The 16,306-nt window shown below is 38.7% G+C and overlaps 1 protein-coding gene across 1 annotated transcript; it reads left to right on the plus strand.

The window, feature by feature from the left end:
- Positions 1-137: 137 nt before the first annotated feature.
- Positions 138-11,459, plus strand: LOC117303923 (stomatin-like protein 1). Its single transcript, XM_033788384.1, has 9 exons — positions 138-218; positions 1,392-2,317; positions 3,467-3,573; positions 5,940-6,006; positions 6,510-6,592; positions 8,028-8,287; positions 8,766-8,860; positions 9,339-9,581; positions 10,060-11,459. The coding sequence occupies exons 2-9, from the start codon at positions 2,164-2,166 to the stop codon at positions 10,263-10,265; spliced, it is 1,215 nt and encodes a 404-aa protein (XP_033644275.1). The 5' UTR covers positions 138-218; positions 1,392-2,163; the 3' UTR covers positions 10,266-11,459.
- The last annotated feature ends 4,847 nt before the right edge of the window (positions 11,460-16,306 follow it).

Genomic DNA, 16,306 nt, shown 5'->3' on the forward strand with positions numbered 1-16,306 from the left:
TAAACAAATATTCTGACGTCATGTCTTGGTTCGAAGTTTAAAGGTTAAATCAATACGACAACAATTATTATTTGATCAACAGAGGGCGCCCCTTCAAATTAGTGAAAGGCAAAAACACGGTCATGTATGTTTGTTGATCGTGCGTGGAAAAAAGGGGAACAGTTCTTGTCTTTTTCATTCCTCCGAAATTCAGATGCGGACTTTCATCGTAAAACAAGGTAAGCGATGGTCTTCCCTGCTGGATGATTGAATTGAAGCCCAGGATTATATCATCATCATCGTCAGGCTATCGTTCAATTTGGATGATCGAATCAATTCTGTCATGTCTGCCCTGTCACGCATTTGTTTTGTTGACATTTCGGTGTATTGGGGGGGGGGGGGGGGGAATTAATATTCTTTATCCCCGATGCAAATTTAACATCTATTATGACATTTCTTTATTTTATTTCTGCTGTTTGGAAGATATTTGGTGACTTCATCTCTCCATGGCATGATCTCTCAATCTCCTTTTGTTGTACATGTATTCTGTCTATCCCTTTCTAATAAGTAATGCCTTTCCTTGGTTGCCATTTGCCATTCTGTGAGCCTTGCTTGGTCATTTGTTTTCTTGACTTTTTGCTGTGGCGCAGCTAGGTTGCATGGCTACATACAATAAACATGCAATAGGCCTAATACAGGAAAAAATTAATAACACAATAATTATGAAAACAAGACCACAAAAAACCGACAGACAGACTTTTGCATGTATCCTGGTTGCCGCAGAACAACACATCTACAATACAATGTTTTCCTTTTTTTTCTCTTCTTCATAATCATACTTTCTTGTTAAAATCTTTATTTTAATGTACTATTGTAGGGTCATCGTAATTTTGTTTCCTATGATTGTTTTTTGTCAATAAATCAGGTTGTGGTAATGCTGCAAAGTCAAATGTGAATATTCAGCTGAATATTACAGTGTCTACTTCTTGCTTCGAAAACAGCAAAATCTATTGCTGTATTTTTAGAAGAATGTTGAATTCATTCAAGTTTTTAAGGGATGGGAAGTGACAGCGGATGCAACCCAATCTCTGAACCGTAGCCCAACTTGTGCTGCTAATATTCCTCTCCTTTAACATGGGTCCTATTTATTCTTAGTCGCCATTAATACTATAGCGATTACGATATTTAAGGCCTATGTTAAATGAGTCCTTTCTCAAACTAGTATACTCAAAACTAGCTATAGGTTGCTTCTCATCAAACAGTTGGTACATGTATGGTCATTAATTTGTGGAGTAGTTGTCAATCTATGATCCTACTTTTATTTAACAAATTATAAGGTTTAGTTTGTAGTACGTTCATGTGTTACAGTTTCACACTAACCTGTGATTTTTTATTTCATTCTACTCTTCTAGGTGGTGTTTATCTTCGGAACCTTCAGAAATGTAAAGGCCCTACCGTATAAAAACGCTTGGAGTGGCTTTCTAAACATACAGTCTGTCATGCTGTCAACCAACCATCACAAATGTTCCCTCACAATCATACAGTTTGACTGATTGGAAAAACCTACGTGATTACGCTGTCAGCGGTTCAGAGGCTTTTTTTCATCAACAAACATTCGTCTTCAGCCTCGCGTGAGATAATTGTCACTTCTCCGACTGTGGGATGGATTAATTTGATTAGTTGCAAAGACTTTAAAGGAGACGGACGGAACGACTTGCAATACAGGGTGTAATCAGGCTTTCATCAGCACAGGAAACAGTGCCTCTGTGGTGAATTCAATATCGACGCAATCAGATGAGATGTGGTCCGAGTGCGTTGCTGTAGCTTGCTTGGTGTCTTCTAATACTTCCAGAGTGATGATTCTCAGAGTGTGATCAGCAGATGATATTTAGCAGTACTAATATTTACCTCACTGATGTTACAAATTATTTGCTGTTGATTTGACGTTTTCTGAAACCAGGAAGGGGACTCTTTTTCAGAACGAGAAATGATGGAAGAGGGGACAACCATTCACCGGACTGTTTTCTGAAAGAACCCGATCGCAAGTCAGAGTCATAAATTGACGTTTATCTTCACACTCGACCGAGCTAATTGATTGACTAAGTGAAATTTAAAGGTGGTGTACTCATTTTGGAATTTAGAGCGACCGAAACATCAACAGTTTTGTCGCAATCCATTGTGAAGATGAAGTCGTCAGTCAAGTATAGTCGCCTGCCAAGGGCCGACTGGGTTTCAATGTCACATGACCAGGTCGCCATTGATTTCAGTTCCCCGTTTAATTTTGAGTCGGTGTTTACGTACAGCAAGGCTGTCCCACCGTATGTGGCGGAAGAGAGATGTAAGTGGATTAGCGTTAAGTTCCACCAAAATGTACTAAAATAAAATACGAGTTGGCCTAAGAAGTAATAGCCAAAAAAAATAAAGTTAACCACACAGGGAAACTAAGTTGGTGATGAATAGGAAAAAAAATGGGTTGCACAATAATTTGACAGAATGGGACTTGAACAGTGTTGTAGCCACGGTGGGCGGTGCTGGCAGGCCTGCCCAGGACTCAGAGTTTTTGCCCGGCACTCGGAGCAAAATACTTTATGCCGCCCACCGCAGATTTCAAATATTGTCTATTTGGCATTGATCTGAGACACAGCTAATGATAAGGAGTACAAAATGTCACAGAGAAAGAACACAATCGAAAGGCCATTCATAAATAATGGCTCATAATTAAACATGAATAGATATGTTGATCCCCTTGCCCTCGGTAGACTTACAACAAAATTTGATTTATTGCCCACCACTTAAATTGGTCTAGCTACAACCCCAGCCTTGAACCTGCGACCTTTGAATTAAACATGCTAGCACTTTACCATTCTCTAACACATAGCTCTGTTGGTAAAATTCTGTTTAAAGGGTCTATGTAACTTTTGTAGGACAAAAAACATAATGTCCACAGATTTACACTAAACTTACACAGTTTGAAGATAATGATAGTAGAAAGCTTCCCTGAAAATATTACGTGCTGAGGTGCTGTAGTTTTTGGGAAATGAGTAAAACAATGTCATGAAAAGAATTTTCGTCTCATGAGACGAAAATTATTTTAATCATTTACAAACGTATTTTCATGACATTGTTTTACTAATTTCTCAAAAACTACAGCACCTCGGTAAGTAATATTTGAAGGGAAGCTTTCCACTATCATTTTCTTCAAACCCTGTAAGTTTAATGTAAATCTATGGACATTTTGAAAAGGTACCCAAATCCTTTTTAGTTGACACCAAGAAAATTATTACCATCAGGCCTGTATGCTTCACTATTTAAAGGGCAAGGGCACCAAGGCATTTTCATTTTCATTTTTATTGGAGCATTTCAAGCGCATTAGGGCAATCGCCTTCGTTGCCTCCGTGAAATATCAGGCCCGTTCAATTATTTATAACTGCAGTACATTTGTACATTATGAAGCTAATATGTTGAAACTTTTGTGGTTCTATTTCAGCATACGATCCACCAATCTTCACTCGTATCTGCTCATCCGTTGTCGTTGCTCTCAGTTGTTTTTTTGTGTTCTTAACCTTCCCAATCACATGCTTTGTCGCTGTCAAGGTAAGTTTGTTCCATATCTAATTTTTAATCTATAATCATAAATAGCTCTTACTGGCCCTAAATCACTGTTCAAACTGGTTGTGGTAACACGTTCTGACACACTTTAAAAAAAGATTAGTGTTCCAAGCCCAAACATTATACAAACTTACACTATGTCTTTCCGTTTGGGTCCACTCCTTGGTAAAGGGCACCCTAAGAGAAAATTGTAAATTTCTACTGGAGCATTTCAAGGGCACCAAGGCAATGACCAGGGGCATGGGGGCAATCAACGTTGTTGCCTGTGTGCCCCTCTCCATGTACAAACAATTTGTGTTTGTTTGGCATTATAATAACAAGTAATTCAATTTGTTATCACACTGGTTTCACCGTTTCTGGGCAAAACTATCGTCATTCAATGAAACATCTGCTAAAAACCCTTTGGGCTTACACACTGAACATACACGTTTAAAACCTGAAGGGGATGGCCCAGGCCACCCAGAAAGTTTTTTAATTAAATTATCGACCAACTTGAAGAAATTAAATTTGAACTTCAAGAAAAATAAAGAATTTCTGCAGAAGCCAAGGGGAGATTGTTTAATGCCTAGTGCTACAAGTCTTTTTAGGATGTCGCAGTATGTTTAAACTTTTAAAAAGGAGTATTTTTTAAAGGGTCTTGTTATTAGTTAGAGCTGGTAACATTGTCGCTGGTTGTTCAGATATGCCTCACTACTTTTGGGGCTTGATGTGTTTGAAACAATTTTGTCATCAATACTAATTGATTACACCAGCAACGTTCATATATGTTTCTCAAAGATATTTACACAAACGTGGTTGGGATAAAAAATATTGTTAAATTTTAGTCAAAAAGCACATGATAATGTAAAGTTCATACTAATTCTGTAAAATATTTCCCCCTGAAAAGAATGCAACATGCTGAGATTGTGCCTAAGCAGGGAACCTGTTTGTTATTTTATGGCTGATCAACCGAAACATGATCACTGTGACTTTTTTTGGCAGCTCTATCAATACTGTATAATACCTTTTAAGCTTCAAAGCTATCTGGATAATAATGATATAAATAATAAAAATAATAATAATAGTACATGACATTTATATAGCACTGTAAAATGCAGGAGCCTCTATGCACAACACCAAACTTAAAACAATGATATGAAATAAATAGAGCAATAGTGACAGAAATCAAATTTCAAACAAATTCGTCTTTAAAGCCATTGGACCCTTTCGGTACAGAAAAAAAAAAAAAGTTCACAGATTTACAAATAATTTACAGGGTTTACAGAAGGTAATGGTGAAAGACTTCTCTTGAAATATTAGTCCATGAAATGCTTTACTTTTTGAGAAAACGGTAAAACAATATATAAATTCTTGTTAGCGAGAATTACGGATTTGTTATAAACACATGTCATGACACGGCGAAACGCGCGAAAACAGGAGTGGGTTTGCCCGTTATTTTCTCCCGACTCTGATGTCCGATTGAGCCTAAATTTCCACAGGATTGTTATTTTATATATAAGTTGTGATACACGAAGTGTGGGACATGGACAATACTGTTTACCGAAAGTGTCCAATGGCTTTATAGGTCTCTTGGAAATCCGAAAAGAGTCAGCTTGGATAAGGTCATAGTTTTATCAATGATGTGATGTTCCCTTTAATGGTTACCACGGCAATAACGAAAATTGTCCAGAGAATACGTATCGAGGACCTTATACATGTACCTTTACCTAAATCTCTAGAGATTTATCAGAGGAGGGGTGAACCCAGCTCCTGTGATCTCCGGGCGTCGTTGCAAATAATTAAAATGGATCAAATTCTGTGTGTTTTTCCCCGCGGGGATTTTAACGAAATGAGATGGCTCTCTCATGGGACATTTTGGGAGGATATGTTCGCGTATAAAGCAGAAGCATAGTCAATTTTCAATATTATGCATTTTTTAGTGGGAACCTGAGATTGGAGGGAGGGTACATGTAATTCATTCTTTCTCTCTTTTTCCCTTGGTGAGATTTCTTGATTAAATCATGACCCGTGTGGTCATACTGTATTACTTGACTCGGGGGGGGGGGGGCAGGGAACTTAATGTTTAAAACACGTTGTCTTAACATAGGATTAAAGTCATAAATTTTCGATGAGCTTTGTGTTTTTTTACAGGTCTTGCGCTTAAGCTTTTTTGTAAAGTAGACCATCGGGTTTGTAGACAATGTGTTTTTCTTTACCCCAGAAAGGTTAAGTAGCCCAGATTTAAACAATAAATCGTTTCTTCTTTCAAAGGTATAATTATTATGCTTGATAATGATAACTGGTCAAAGACAACAGCAAATTTTTCTTGACTTTTAACAAGACTTTAAAATTTGTATAAATTTGGCTTTCAGAGGCTTCAGCAGTTTGAGAGGTTAGTCGTCTTCCGACTGGGACGACTTCAGCCACCAAAAGGTCCAGGTAATTAGCCCCCCCCCCTCCCCCCACTATCAACTTGCTTTCCCCACTATTTAAAAAAACAATTATGAGAAAGTAGACGTAGCTGTTGCAAAATACTTACCAAAAGGACCTATGGTATAAATGCAAAACATGATTAATTGCCTGACGATTCGACCCTAGCAGAGTGTTGTTAAGTGCTGAATCACAACACAACAAGCATGAGATCAGGGCCCAATTTCATGGCTCTTACCGCCGAATTCTGCGCTTACAATCACCATTCTCCGCTTACGTGCAAGCGTCAAATTTCTGCAGAATGCCAAGTGTGGTGGAAAATGCACGTGTACAAGCCGAAATTTCCATGAAATATGCTTGACGTAAGCACAGAACTCCCTGCTTCCGTAAGCGCCAATTCTGTGCTTACGTAAAGCAGAGCCATGTGGCCAAGGTAGACCGCTTGGCCATGAGATGCCATTGAAATATCATGATGTTGTTTTTCAAATTTATTTGTGCTCTGTCTAATGCAGGTATCGTGTTGGTTTTACCGTTCATTGATAAATGGCGTCGGGTTGACATGAGAACGAGAGCTTTCAATGTGCCTCCACAGCAGGTATGTATGAAGGACGCAAAAAGAGTTTTAAATTCAACACAATTCAATTCAATGAAGTGTTTATAAGCCTTTAACTTTGCTCTTCAAGGGGCTCAGCAATTTCCCCCTGGTAAAAAAAAGGGGGCATGCATCTGTACGAGGAAACTGTAAATTTGTATGAAGGAACCTTGCACAGGGCACCACAGCAATTGCTTTGGGTGCCGTGGGTTGTTTCAAGGCTTGCATTTAACTCGAGCTCTGGTGTTTCTGTTCAGCAGAGTGTTGGTTCGAATCTCGATTGTGACACTTGTGTCCCTGAGCAAGACACTTTACTATGATTGCTTCTCTCCACCCAGGAGTAAATGGGTACCTGTGAGGGCAGAGATGGTTCTTGTGGTTGGTTCTTGTGGTTGGTTTAGCTTAGTGCGCTACATATTTGGCGGCACAAGTTGTATACTCCCCAGAGAGCTGAGATGGTTTAAGGAATTAAATGAGCTAGTGGTCAGGGGTAATAATGTTGGAAGCGCTTTGAGACATGGTATATAAAGTGCTACATGTATATAAAAACCAAGAATGTGACCTGCCACGTGAAAATGAGTCGGATGTTGACAATTTCAAGGATTGAGTTATATGCATGGCTGGAAAGAACACACCAGCAGCAGTAATTTGGTACATGTCTAAGCTTTGGGGTGTATCGCGTTGCTGAGTTACTTCCGTTTGAAATTAGCCAATATATAATATTTTTCTGAAAAACGAATTACAAGTGAAGTGATGTTTTAAACTACCATTTCGCACAAAATTATACAAATAAGACATAAGTATGATCACACAATTGTTGTATTCATAGCTTTATGCCTAACTATAAGTGTTCTAAAGGTTAATCATGCAAATATAGATCTTAAAAAGTACAAAAGATCTTAAAAAGTAGCGGGTTACATATTGTTATTATTGTTATTTAACTTTGTCTTGAAAGTGATGAGTATATAATGTACGCTAACCCACATCGCTGTATTGACCCAATTTACCTGACGTCATCATCAAAAAAAGCTTGAATGCGCCATGTACTGGTAGGCAATTTCACTGTGCCATACAACTCTATGCTGTGCGTTATGCAGTGAAGTGCGCCTTTTAGGCGACGGGGCGTTAATACACCTAAACCTAACTGCCCACCAACATGGTGAGCGTGGCATCAGTCGCCGCGTGTGACGCATGTGCAAGGGGTCAATACATGGTGTATGGGTAAAACCAAAATCTTTCTCCCTGTCCCTGATGCCAATAGGAGACTTTCCAACGCTAGGCGGCAGCAGACATACCGGGTAAATTTCCATTGTTTACGTAGTTCTGAACATGCGCATAATTCTGAGAACAATGGATTTACCCGGTAAGTCTGCTGCCCTCTATCGTCCCAGAAAGTCCCCCATTGAACATCTATAAACTCCTTTTTCATGTGTTGTAGCTTATCACAGCTGATGGTGCAGCTATTTCTGTTGGCGCCACCATCTACTCCCGGACCACCGACGTCGCTCTGTCTATTGCAAGCGTCCAGGATCTGAACCACTCTACGCGCATGCTCGCGCAGACTATCCTACTGGGCATACTCAGTTCACGATCGTTGAAGGTGATTGAGAATGAGAAGGCGTACATTCATGAGCTCATGCAGAACGAGATGAACGAAACGACCAATAAATGGGGCGTTGAGGTTAGCAGAGTGGAACTGTAAGTGAAACTTTTTTCTTTTTCTTTTCCCCTCATAATAAGCATTGAAGACAAACAAACTTAGCGGCAGGGTCATAGATTGGTTTTGTCACCGTGATGCTTATGTATTATAAGCAAAATTATAAACAATGTTACAATAAAAGTCACATGTGAAAGTTTCAACTTCACAAGTGACTGTGGTATAAAAGCTGTTTCGCGCAGCAAACAAAACAGCTTTTGTTTTTGTACAATTTTTGACAAAAATTGTTCATAAAAGCTTTGAAAACAAATTGCCGTCATCAGCGATTAGTTATGTTTGTCCAGAAGAGTTGAAACCAACGGTTCTTTTCAGAACCACCCCAACTCATTAGAGATAGTCATTACATGGTGTTACCGCAAATCTTTCTATATCGTATGTCCACCATGCAAAGTTTCAAATCCTACTTACTTCTTAAAGCAAGAAGCATTTCTTAGGCGCTATTTTGTTTTCTCTTTGTAGATCTCAAGTGACTGTTGTCCAGGAGGCAGTGGCTGGAGTCAGCATTGACAAACTCGGCAGTATCTTCAGTCAACTTGTGTCGGGTCAAACTTCACGTAAGTAGACTCAATCTTTAAAGGCTCTTGACACATTTGGTTATTGTCAAAGACCAGTCGTCTTACTTGGTGTATCCCAACATATGCATAAAATAACCAACCTGTGACGATTCGGACTCAATTGGACCCTGGTTGCACAAATTTGCGAGCTTTCAGATGCCTTAAAAAGCTTCTCAGCCCTGAAGTCTTTTAATATTCAAGTGAGAAATTACCTCTTTCTCTAAAACTACATTACTTCAGACGGAGCCATTTCTCACGGTGTTTAACACTATCAACAGCTCTCCTTTGCTCGTCAACAAGTAGGTTTTTATGCTAACAATTATTTTGAGTAACTACTAATAGTTTCCAGTGAATAAAAGTTAACGCACGACTCCAGCTACTTTGTGAACTAATCCTTATGACAGAGTAATGCTTTGGTTCAACTTGTCCAAGAATGTATTTAAGATTTAAATATTTGACCTCTCTCTCTTTACCTTAGCTATGACCAACCTCCTGGGGACAGGACCTGTATCCCAAATTGCCCCAACTCTTCTAGCCCCATCTCTGCCACACCACGCCACACATGTTCCGTCCTCAAAGCCTCCTACGACAAGCCCCAGGGAGCTTATCTCATCAGTCAGACCACTTCTCACCAAGTCCCTCGTCGATGAAGTTGGAGCTGTGTACAAATTCGTCGTCACGGGGGAGGACGGAGGGACGTTTTTCCTGGATTTAAAGAGTGGTGAGTTGATAATGAGACAACAATATTATGTAAATAGAAATGTTGTGAGTACAAACATGAGTCAATTTTTTTGGACGAGTGTTAGCTCTAGAGGTTATTTGACTCGAGGCAATTTACAGGCAACAAGTTCCAGGCAATCTCCAAGAAGAGAATCCATTCTTTTGGGGATCAAAAGACATTGTTTGAAAAATTTAATTTGGTGCTACCAATGTGGTCGTGTAGCATGCACTGCGAGTGGTTGCATCCAAGTTGCCCGTATAATTTGTACACAAGGCCCTTCAAAGAGCTAATGTAGTTTCAAAGTTTCGAGCATTTAACTCTGCTCGTCGTCAGGAGAATGCAGAGATGGAGTGATGCACATTTGGTTGTACCCAAAAGTTATAGTTACTTCTTATTTTCCACGCCATGTAAAGCATTAAAATAAATATTCACCTTTGGAACAAGAGATTTAGGAGAATTGTTTTGTTTATACCTTCAGGGTTTGGTGATGCCGGTACTGGTGAGCCCTTACTTCCACCGGATGTTACTCTCACCATGGCGACCTCTGACCTGCATGCCATGTTCACTGGGGAAGTCCGACCCTACATGGCATTTATGACAGGGAGACTACAGGTGGAAGGCGACAGATCCGTTGCAATGAAACTTGACGCAGTCATGCAGAAACTACAAAATAGTAGTTGCTAGACCTTGAAGCAATTTTAATAGTTTCAAAAGCTTGTTAGAGATTTTGGAGAATTTAACCCTTTAGATCTCAAACTGCCCCTAACCGCCCTGCCTGTTACTCCCCAAACCGCCCTGCCTGTTACTCCTCAAACCGCCCAAAACCACCAGAGAAGTTTGCCAAGTTGAAATTTTTACTCATCGATGGGAGACTTTGGAATGCTCGCTGGCATGCGCAGCAGACTTACCTGGTAAATTTCTATTGCTTAAGTAGTTCTGATTATGCACACATTGTCATGGATAATGGATTTACCTAGCCAAGTCTGCTGCCACCTAGTGTCCTAACAGTCCCTAAAATGCTTCAAACAGCCGCAGATAGTGCACGATCTCAATATTTCGATAGTACAATCAATAACACATGGTCCCCGTAAGAAAAGCTAGTTCTCCATCTCCAAAGGTCGGAAGTGCCGTCCATAACAAGGCACATGTGCTACACCCAACCTGTAGTTGTTCTATGTGTGTACAAAGGGTATTTAATGTACAATGCTTTTCACGCACAATGTAGTAATGTACACTGTAACGGCGCCCGTACATACTTTCACAATAGACTTACAGGTGTTTGTTAAGTGTAGTTGATCTGTATTAAGGTTTCAACCAAATTAAAATGTGGTAAAGGACACTAAAGCAACTGTGCAAAGGTAATTTCAAGTAGATCAAGCTTGTAACACGTAAAAATAATCAAAACAAAAGTTATCCAAGGTGCGGTCGGAAATCTTATCACTTTCCGTGCCGCTTTCAAGCAGTACATGACTTTAAAACTTCATATTCACTACCTTCTTGGATACCCAAAACAAAACAAAAAAGGGGAAAACAAAATCTCTCCATAGGTGAATTCTAAAAGACTTGGTGCTTCATAAGGAAATTTGTGTACAAAGTCTATGGGAGTTTCTTTAAGACAGTTTCAAAGGAAAGAACAACTTAAGATGTCTTCTTCTTCTTCTTCCATAAGAGTACAGTCCACCATTTGGTGTTTTATGTACTGTGGTTGTTGTGTGCGTGGGAGGGTGTGGATAAATACAGTGCAGGTGGGTGACCAGTAAACATCGAGTGTGGCTAATAGCGGAGCTGGACTGACTGTCCATCCTGCTTAAAGGAACACGTTGCCTTGGATCGGTCGATTTGGTCTTTGAAAAGCGTTCTGTAACCGTTTGTTATAAAATGCATATGGGTAGAAAGATGTTGTAAAAGTAGAATACAATGATCTACACAAATATGCCTCGAAATTGCGTGGTTTTCTTTTCACTTTGTCTACTAACACGGTCGGCTATTTATGGGAGTCAAAATTTTGACTCCCATAAATGGCCGACCGTGGTAGTTCGCGACGTAAAAGGAAAACCGTGCAATTTTGAGTGATACTTGTGTGGATCGTTACATTCTACTTTTAAAACATCTTTCTAACCATATGCATTTCATAACGAACGGGTTCAAACGCTTTTTATAGACCAACTCGTCCGATCCAAGGCAACGTGTTCCTTTAAAACTAGCAAGAGATGCGCAGTTGACTAGGCCTTCAGGGAGATTGTACCATATCCTAATGCTGTTGGTAGACCCCTGTTCTGGTGAACGGTATCTGTAAGAATGATCCCTCAGAGAACCGGTGTATGGTGTCAGAAATGTGTTTGGGATGTCAACCAGGGCCCAATTTTATAGAGCTGCTAAGCACAAAAAAATTGCTTAGCATGAAATTTTTGCCTTGATAAAAACTGGATTACCAACCACATTTTCATGTGATTTTCACGATAAGCAAGCAACAGCTGAACACCAGTAACAAGCAATATGCAACAAATGGAAATTTGGTTGGTAATCCTGTTTTTATCAAGAAAGAAATTTCATTCTAAGCCAATTTTTGTGCTTAGCAGCTCTATGAAATTGGGCCCTGGTTGTCTCTACAGTAATGCAACATTTTGTTTAGTGGTATGCAACTTGCAAGTGCTTTTAAAGTTTAAGAAAAAAACTATTTTTCTGCAGCAGCTTTCCTTCATTATGAAGAATTGAAAATAAAAAGCACCAGGGCCCAGTTTCATAGAGCTGCTAAGCAGAAATGAGCAGGATACCAGTCCTAAATTGTACAAATGAGTGACATTGTAGTTTGGCTGGTAACCTTATTCTGGTAAGCTTAATTTTGTGCTTAAGCAGTTCTATGAATATTGTGCCTAGGTATGAGTGCATGTAAATACTTGTTAAATATACGTGTGTATTTGTGTAACTGTGATTGTTAAAGTAGTTAAAATAATTATACAAACTCTGATCATTGAAATAATTACATTTGAATACCCCACACGTAGTTCCTTGTTGTTTGATTGGTGGAACATACATACCTTACTTTGCCATGTATTTACTGTCGTAATGCATGACGCTCCAAAATTTCATATAGGAGTCCTATTATTGATAAATATAGGAGTCCTATATTGATAAAGGAGTCCTATTATCAATATACATGTAGGATGATTGAGAAACTTTGCAGCAAAGCCTTTCTGCTTTTCTAAAACAATTTCTCCCGTCCTTTGTGTAGGGTGGAGGAATTTCCTTTTTTTAGTATCCGTGCCTATTTTTTATTCAGTGTGCAACAAATAGAAATTAATTTGTATTAAAAATCAATTAGTGAATTTATTTGTGCTTTTTTGAAGAATAAGACCACTCGGTGCAATGTAGGGTGCCTTTATCGCGGTCGTAACCAATAACCATTTCGGTTGAACTTGCTGTTAATTGATCACTGGCCATCAATCAAAACAGTATTGGGTTCTGACCGGGAAAACGCACCCCTGGCTTTTTCCATTTCACATGCATTCAATAATTGCAAAATAGAAGTACAAGTTACATTGTGTGCAGATAATTAAGTGATGCAATAAAATTTCACAATTAATTCAAATCAAAAATACTATTCAGAACAATTTGTTGGAGTTGTTGACCCCTTTTGAGTTACATCATTATGTATTAAACTATTCTTGTATTGCGCATATCACTGTGAGGTCCCCATTTAATGTAAGTATTGTCCTATGTGGCGCTACATAATGAAGACCTATTCCTTTACATAGCACCATGTAATGGTTTGTGGTGATGTGGTGCAATATGCTGCAAATCAAATCAGGAACACCAGGGCAGACTCTTTCTCTTACCAAACAGTGCACTGGGTTCTTTTACGCGCGTTCACAACACACGGGACCCACAGCTTTATGTCCCATCCAAAGGGCGAAGCAATAATGGTTGTAAGTAAGTGTCTTGCTTAAAGGCACTGGACACTATTGGTTATTACTCAAAATAATTATCAGCATAAAACCTCACTTGGTAACGAGTAATGGGGAGAGGTTTATAGTATAAAACATTGTGAGAAACGGCTCCCTCTGAAAGGACGTAGTTTTTGAGAAAAAAGTAATTTTCCACGAATTTTATTTCGAGACCTCAAGTTGAAATCAAGCATCTAAAAGCACACAACTTCGTGTGACAAGGGTGTTTTTTTCTTTCATAGTTATCTCGCAACTCCGACAACCAATCGAGCTCACCTTTCCACAGGTTTGTTATTTTTTGCATATGTTGATATACAGCCAAGTGAGAAGACATGTCTTTGACAATTACCAATACAAGTGTCACGACCGGGACTCGAACCCACACTCTGCTGATCAGAAACACCAGAGCTTGAGTTCGGTGCTCTTATCTGCTCAACCCCACATGCTTCCTTAGCAAGAAAAGTAGATTAAGACATCTCCCTGTGGCTTTAAAAAGAAGTTACAATAAATATCACACAGGTGTATAATTCAAATTATTTACTAAAATGTGCATTTATTTACATAAACAATTCCATAGTTTGATTAATTCCCAATGCGAAAGAGGCGTAAAAATGTTTGTCAATAAGAAAGGAAGCAACTTCTGTAAACGAATGCTTAAAGGCACTGGACACCTTTGGTAATTACTCAAAACAATTGTTAGCACAAAAACTTGTAACGGGCAATGTAACGAGAGCTGTTGATATTATAAAACATTGTGAGAACACGCTCCCACGTAGCTTCTCACTCAAATATTAAAAGACTTCAGGCCTGAAGCCTTTTATTAGGCATCTGAAAACACACACACATTGTGCAACAAGGTTGTTTTTTTCTTTTATTAAACTCTTGCAATTTTGATGACCAATTGAGTCAAAATTTTCACAGGTTTGTTATTTTATGCATATTGGTCTTTGACATTCACCAAAAGGTGTCCAGTGCCCTTATAAAATTTACCCTAGAGAGCAATAAACAGTTCTATGTTTTGGGGGAAATGTACCCTGATTTGAAACACTGTTCAGCCAATGGGTGTACCGTTTGCCAATCTGGGTGTATTTGGGTGTAGTGATGGGTTTTGCCTCATTCACTGTCAAACAAACTATCCTTATTGGGGTATACGTGTACTTATACCCTCATGAAACCCACTTTTCCAAATGAGAATGGTTACCAATCAGGGTATTGTTGAGTGCAGTGAACTCATTCACTGTCAAACAAATTATCCCAATTAAGGTTTATCTTCCTCCATGGGTATACTTATACCCTGATGGAACCCACTTTTCCGAATGAGGGTATAAATGGTTACCAATCAGGGTACATTTGAGCGCAGTGATTGGGTTTTGCCTTCAGTCACTGTCAAACAAACTATCCCAATTCGGTATACTTATACCCATGATGGAAAACTTGTCACTCAATGGGGGTATTAATGGTCTCTAATTGAGAGACCCTTGGTCACCTCACTGACCCGATCACATATTTGTTTTTTACTTATCTGATTGGCTCATGCATTTGTACACTTGGACTTCAAACCAAAAATGTAGGAATTCAAACTTGGCTCTCTGAAAACAAAAAAGATATATATTTCATTTATAAAATAACAAAACTTTTAAAACATACAAATAAAGGAAATGCTACAGTGATTACAACTTAATTGTCCTGTGATTACAGAATTTAACGTATCGCGGAAAGCCCATTACAAAACAATGATAACTGGAATAATAGAAAATTAATTTACAAATGTCTTACGTATTGGAATTGCTTTGAAGTGCCCCTTTCACAAAGGCCAAAGTCGATCAAATATTTCTTTATGGTACAAGCGTTCCCTTTAATCAGAAATGTCATGAAATCAGTGGAATCTTAAGCTTTATTTTGAACAACTATAATAATAATGTGAAGGGGATCAATGAAAATGAGTCTCGTAGTTAATATTTCATACATCTAAAAACTTATTTAACAAAACTTAAATATCTCAAAATTGTTTTAAAGACACTGGACACTATTGGTAATTGTCAAAGATCAGTCTTCTGTATCTCAACATATACATAAAAAACAACCCTGTGAAAATTTGAGCTCAATTGGTTGTCGAAGTTGCGAGATAATAATGAAAGAAAAAACACCCTTGTCACACGAAGTTGTGTGCTTTCAGATGCTTGATTTTGAGACTGCTTTAGAGGGAGCCTCTCCCCATTACTCGTTACCAAGTGAGGTTTAATGCTAATAATTATTTTGAGTAATTACCAATAGTGTCCACTGCCTTTAAAGGTAGGGGCATGGATTGGTTGATGTTCTATTTTTGCCATAAAAACTTACTTGCACTGCAGCTGTTGAAAGTGTTAAACCTTTACAGTTTCCATGTGGTATCACACTTACTCTCGCCTATTGTCAGTACCATTTTTAGGATTCAGTTTCTATTTAGTTGCAAATATTCATGGTCAGTGTTCTCTACATAATTTTGTAGAATTTTTTTTCAGGAAATTGTGTTAATCTTAATCACATAAAAGCTAATATGACGATGTTTTTTCCATGTCTTTGTGTACAAAACCTACCCTGCCACCGTCCCAGCAATATCGGTCTATAGAATTTAGTTTACAAAAAAACATTGAAATAGAACCTGGAAAATGCTGAGCTCAACCGCCCCGTCAGCGTTTTTGGACAGGGCTTTTTGGACACGTGGCACAAGTGTATGGCAAAATGATCATCATGAACACGCTCAAGACAGTTTCTATGTGTTTTCAATTGGTCAATGTTCAT

The sequence above is a fragment of the Asterias rubens genome, chromosome 20 (genome assembly GCF_902459465.1).
Source record: "Asterias rubens chromosome 20, eAstRub1.3, whole genome shotgun sequence".
Classification (NCBI taxonomy): domain Eukaryota; kingdom Metazoa; phylum Echinodermata; class Asteroidea; order Forcipulatida; family Asteriidae; genus Asterias; species Asterias rubens.

Coding starts and splice junctions, on each gene's coding strand:
- LOC117303923 (XM_033788384.1), top strand. CDS start 2,164: ATGAAGTCGTCAGTCAAGTATAGTCGCCTGCCAAGGGCCGACTGGGTT. Junction 3,574..5,939: donor CATGCTTTGTCGCTGTCAAG/GTAAGTTTGTTC, acceptor TTTGGCTTTCAG/AGGCTTCAGCAGTTTGAGAG. Junction 8,861..9,338: donor TGTGTCGGGTCAAACTTCAC/GTAAGTAGACTC, acceptor TCTTTACCTTAG/CTATGACCAACCTCCTGGGG.